This window comes from Penaeus monodon, chromosome 25, assembly GCF_015228065.2.
Source record: "Penaeus monodon isolate SGIC_2016 chromosome 25, NSTDA_Pmon_1, whole genome shotgun sequence".
Classification (NCBI taxonomy): Eukaryota; Metazoa; Arthropoda; class Malacostraca; order Decapoda; family Penaeidae; genus Penaeus; species Penaeus monodon.
Genome location: NC_051410.1, coordinates 36,010,912 through 36,011,254, shown reverse-complemented (window position 1 = coordinate 36,011,254; position 343 = coordinate 36,010,912). Strand labels below are relative to the sequence as shown.

The 343-nt window shown below is 52.5% G+C and overlaps 1 protein-coding gene across 1 annotated transcript in view; it reads right to left on the bottom strand.

The window, feature by feature from the left end:
• LOC119589380 (cubilin-like) overlaps positions 1-343 on the bottom strand; it is a 70,980-nt gene that overhangs the window by 56,844 nt on the left and 13,793 nt on the right. Inside the window, exon 14 of the mRNA XM_037937998.1 lies at positions 52-214. Within this exon, the coding sequence (XP_037793926.1) occupies positions 52-214 (163 nt within the window). The remainder of the gene's footprint in view (positions 1-51; positions 215-343) is intronic.

The window sequence follows — 343 nt, the reverse complement described above, 5'->3', positions numbered from 1 at the left end:
TTCCTCCCTGTTCGGATCATTACCTTCCGCCTCACCCCAAACACCGCTTACCGGGCTCCGAGCTGAAGGCTATGTGGAATCCTGTGTCGGTCATGGAGATATCGGAATGGAAATGCAGGAAGGCCTCCGATCCCGAAGTAGTGAGCGGCGCCGGTGCCTGGGAGGAGCAGTACTTCGCCAGGAGGTGCCCCGTCTCCGTCAGCCCGTCGCGAATCTTAGGGGGAAATGCACACAGGACTATAGATTACTTCAGCTGATTGATTACCACTGTTCTTTCTACTTTTTTTTCAGGGTCAGTCGATTAATTATCAGGCTTCGTAAAAACGCAAAGTGATGTGCGTCT